The sequence below is a fragment of the Notothenia rossii genome, assembly GCF_949606895.1.
Source record: "Notothenia rossii genome assembly, chromosome: 2".
Classification (NCBI taxonomy): Eukaryota; Metazoa; Chordata; class Actinopteri; order Perciformes; family Nototheniidae; genus Notothenia; species Notothenia rossii.
The window spans coordinates 94,257,522-94,260,544 of record NC_136904.1 but is presented as its reverse complement, the minus strand read 5'-3'; the positions used below and the strand labels follow the sequence as shown (position 1 = coordinate 94,260,544).

At 47.3% G+C, this 3,023-nt stretch overlaps 1 protein-coding gene across 1 annotated transcript; it reads right to left on the bottom strand.

The window, feature by feature from the left end:
• Window positions 1-1,571: 1,571 nt before the first annotated feature.
• LOC307029775 (olfactory receptor 6N2-like) lies at window positions 1,572-2,522 on the bottom strand (the record flags this gene model as incomplete). Its single annotated transcript, XM_079665858.1, has 1 exon — window positions 1,572-2,522. The coding sequence occupies one exon, from the start codon at window positions 2,520-2,522 to the stop codon at window positions 1,572-1,574; it is 951 nt and encodes a 316-aa protein (XP_079521984.1).
• Window positions 2,523-3,023: the final 501 nt, after the last annotated feature.

Genomic DNA, 3,023 nt, shown 5'->3' with positions numbered 1-3,023 from the left:
AGTCTAAACTAAAGAGAGAATCGCTGGCCAGGGGGCTACAACTACAACAAGATGAACATATTTGACCGTGATTTAATTGTAATACACGTTTCAAAATGATGCCGAAGTAACAACATACTGATACCGGATAGTAAAAACCATGAATTAAGGCTTTGACATGTCTGCAGACAGACGGCAGGCGAGAAACCTTTTAAAATGCGTGTTTTCTAATGGAGACTTGGCTAAGCTAACGTTGTAAATGCTCTGACCGTCCAAACTCACAACAACGGCCTATACAGACATAAATAAACCAGCGACTGTATTCGCCATGACACAGACAGTATGTGGTTTGTACTTGTTTAACTTTTGTCTAGTTTCTGACCAGATATGAAGAGCTGTGAGCTCTGAGTGCTAAGAGCTAACGGCTGTGTTGTTTTTCTGGGGAGCTCATTGAAGATGACGTCACGGCTCTGCCTACACTGCGTTACTATAGATACTACCCCAGTTCCTCACAAGTCTAAAAAACAACTCACGTCAATGCACGTAAGCAACGTGGGCGCCAACGTGAGCGCCCTCGTGACCAAAATATTTGACGGCGCTGATTGGCTGAAATTATGTTTCGGCGGCACAGTTTACTATTGAGACTTTTGCAACGTGCTGGTTGCTGCTGTTTGGCTCGGGGGCAGCGCCCCGTAATGATCAACTAATGCCAAGGGCAAGGCCAGGCAGGAAACATGTGACTTATCAGTAACTTTAGACATCGTAACACAATTTTAAACAAGATTTTATTGTAGATTATATATTTGACTGATACCAATTGCATGATATTTACCTTGTTCATTAAAAAAAAATATATATATTTTTTTTTAAATATATATTTTTTAATTTAATGTTTTTTTTAATATTTTTTTTTGTATGTGGGAAGAGGTGGGGCGGCGCCCCTAGCGCCCCTATGGGCCGGCCGCCACTGGCTATAGCACTAACAGATAGGTTTCTGCTGCAGGAGCTTTTGACTAATGCTTTGTAGTCTAGTAACAGTACTTCAAAAGTTACTAAGAAATGGTCGGATAAAGCAGGATGGTCAATCCATTTTATTACACAGGGCGCTGCCCGTACATTTATGATTGGTCAAGACTAGATGAAGAGATGCCGTGGTTTAGACATGGTTCTCTTTTGTAGGTGCACAGACTTAGAAAAAAGTCTCCTGGCAACACGATCCTCCAATCAGCATTCAGCCGGCCTGTGGAAGTCCCTCCCTACTCTTTCGCCATCATACGTCATTTGTTTTTCACTCAAGCTTCTTTGCAGACATATAGTGGAATCCTCCATTTACGCTGCTTCCTAGCTGTGCGTGGGAGCGGAGCTCACCCAAAGCTCAAGGCCGGAGCGATGTCCTGTTCTGACTGCCTCTTTCTATTCTTCCAGTGTCTCACCTGACCTTGCTACTTTCGTATTGCAAGCTAAAAACGTCTATTTATCCCAAAGTCACAGCAACATAAAATGAGCACAATAAGGATATAATGTAATAATAAGAATCAGTTTTTCTAATGTTATCTACAAATAGCCTCCAAAGCAATCAAACCGTGTTGGGATCAGCTGTCTCTGCCACACCTCAGCAGCCTCTTCACATGCGTGAACACCTCCTTTAACTTCAGTCCGTACACCACGGGGTTCAGTACAGTGGGTACTAGCATCATCAGGATGGAGGTGATGAGGGTGGAGTCAGATTCTCTGTTGCTCTGCAGGCGGCGGAGCAGCAGGTCTAAGCAGACGCTGATGGAATAGTTAAAGAAGACGAGCAGGTGAGGAAGACAGGTTTGTAGAGCTTTGCTGCTGAAGCTACGTGAGCGCCGCAGACAGATGAAGAGGATCCTAGCGTAGGAGAAGAGCACGAAGGCTGCAGGCAGGAATATGATAACTGCTGTGTTCAGCAGACCGTATATTCCACTCAGCTGCGCTTCAGCACCACCGCAGCTTAGGCTCACAATGCTGTAGATGTCGCAGTAGACCCTGTTGAGCTGCGCCCTGCAGAGCGGTAAGCGGCTAACCAGCAGCGTTGAGACTACCCCTAGAATAAGAGGCAGCATCCAGCAGAGAAGCAGCATCAGCACCACCTTGGCAGGAGTTACCAGCACAGCGTAGTGCATCGGGTGGCAGATGGACAGGTAGCGGTCAAAGGCCATGGTCGACAACAGCATGAAGCTAGCTGCACCAAGAGAGGAAACAAAGAAACCCTGACACAGACACAAAGTCCAGGAGACCTGCACCAAGCCGGAGCCGGACAGCAACAGGTCTGACAGAAGTTTAGGATAAACCAGTGTGCTGACTGTGAGAGAGTTCAGCAGAACTGATGCCACGAAGGCAAACATGGGCCGGTGAAGAGCTCGCTGCGAACAGATGATATAAATCACCAGAGAGTCACTGAACAACACGAAGAGGTACAGCAACAAAAACACGAAGAATAAGAGCGAGCTGTGGCCAGACAGCGAGGAGAAACCGACCAGCGTCAGGGACGAGGTCACGTTAAACCCTGCTGACGTCATGAGGAGACCCCAACAAACAACACGCTGTGACCTCAGGTCAACAACAACAACAGCAATTAGTCAGAGCTAACCAACCTGTTCACATTATTTATGAAAACATTTAAATAAAGGATATAACCAGGGGTGCACACAACTTTCTCAGTGAGGTACTCAGATGAGTAACTGGAGTCAGTGTTTGGTACTCCAACTTCTGGCTCCCCTCAAAGTTCCCATGAAGCCCTCTGTATCTCGAATGTCAGCAGGGGGGGGGGGGGGGGGGGGTCTAGGGGAGTATGATGCCCTCTGTATCGCGAATGTCAGTGGGGGCGGGGGGGGGGGGGGGTCTAGTGCAGGGGTTCCCAAACTTTTCAGCCCGCGAACCCCAAAATAACAGTGCCAGAGACTGTCGACCCCAGTCGACGGAGGGGAGGGGGGGTGCTAGTGAATTAATTTCAGTTTTCCGCACAAACACTGCGCTAGTGGATTGTCAAAGGGGGAGCCTCGTTGCGGGGAAATTATACA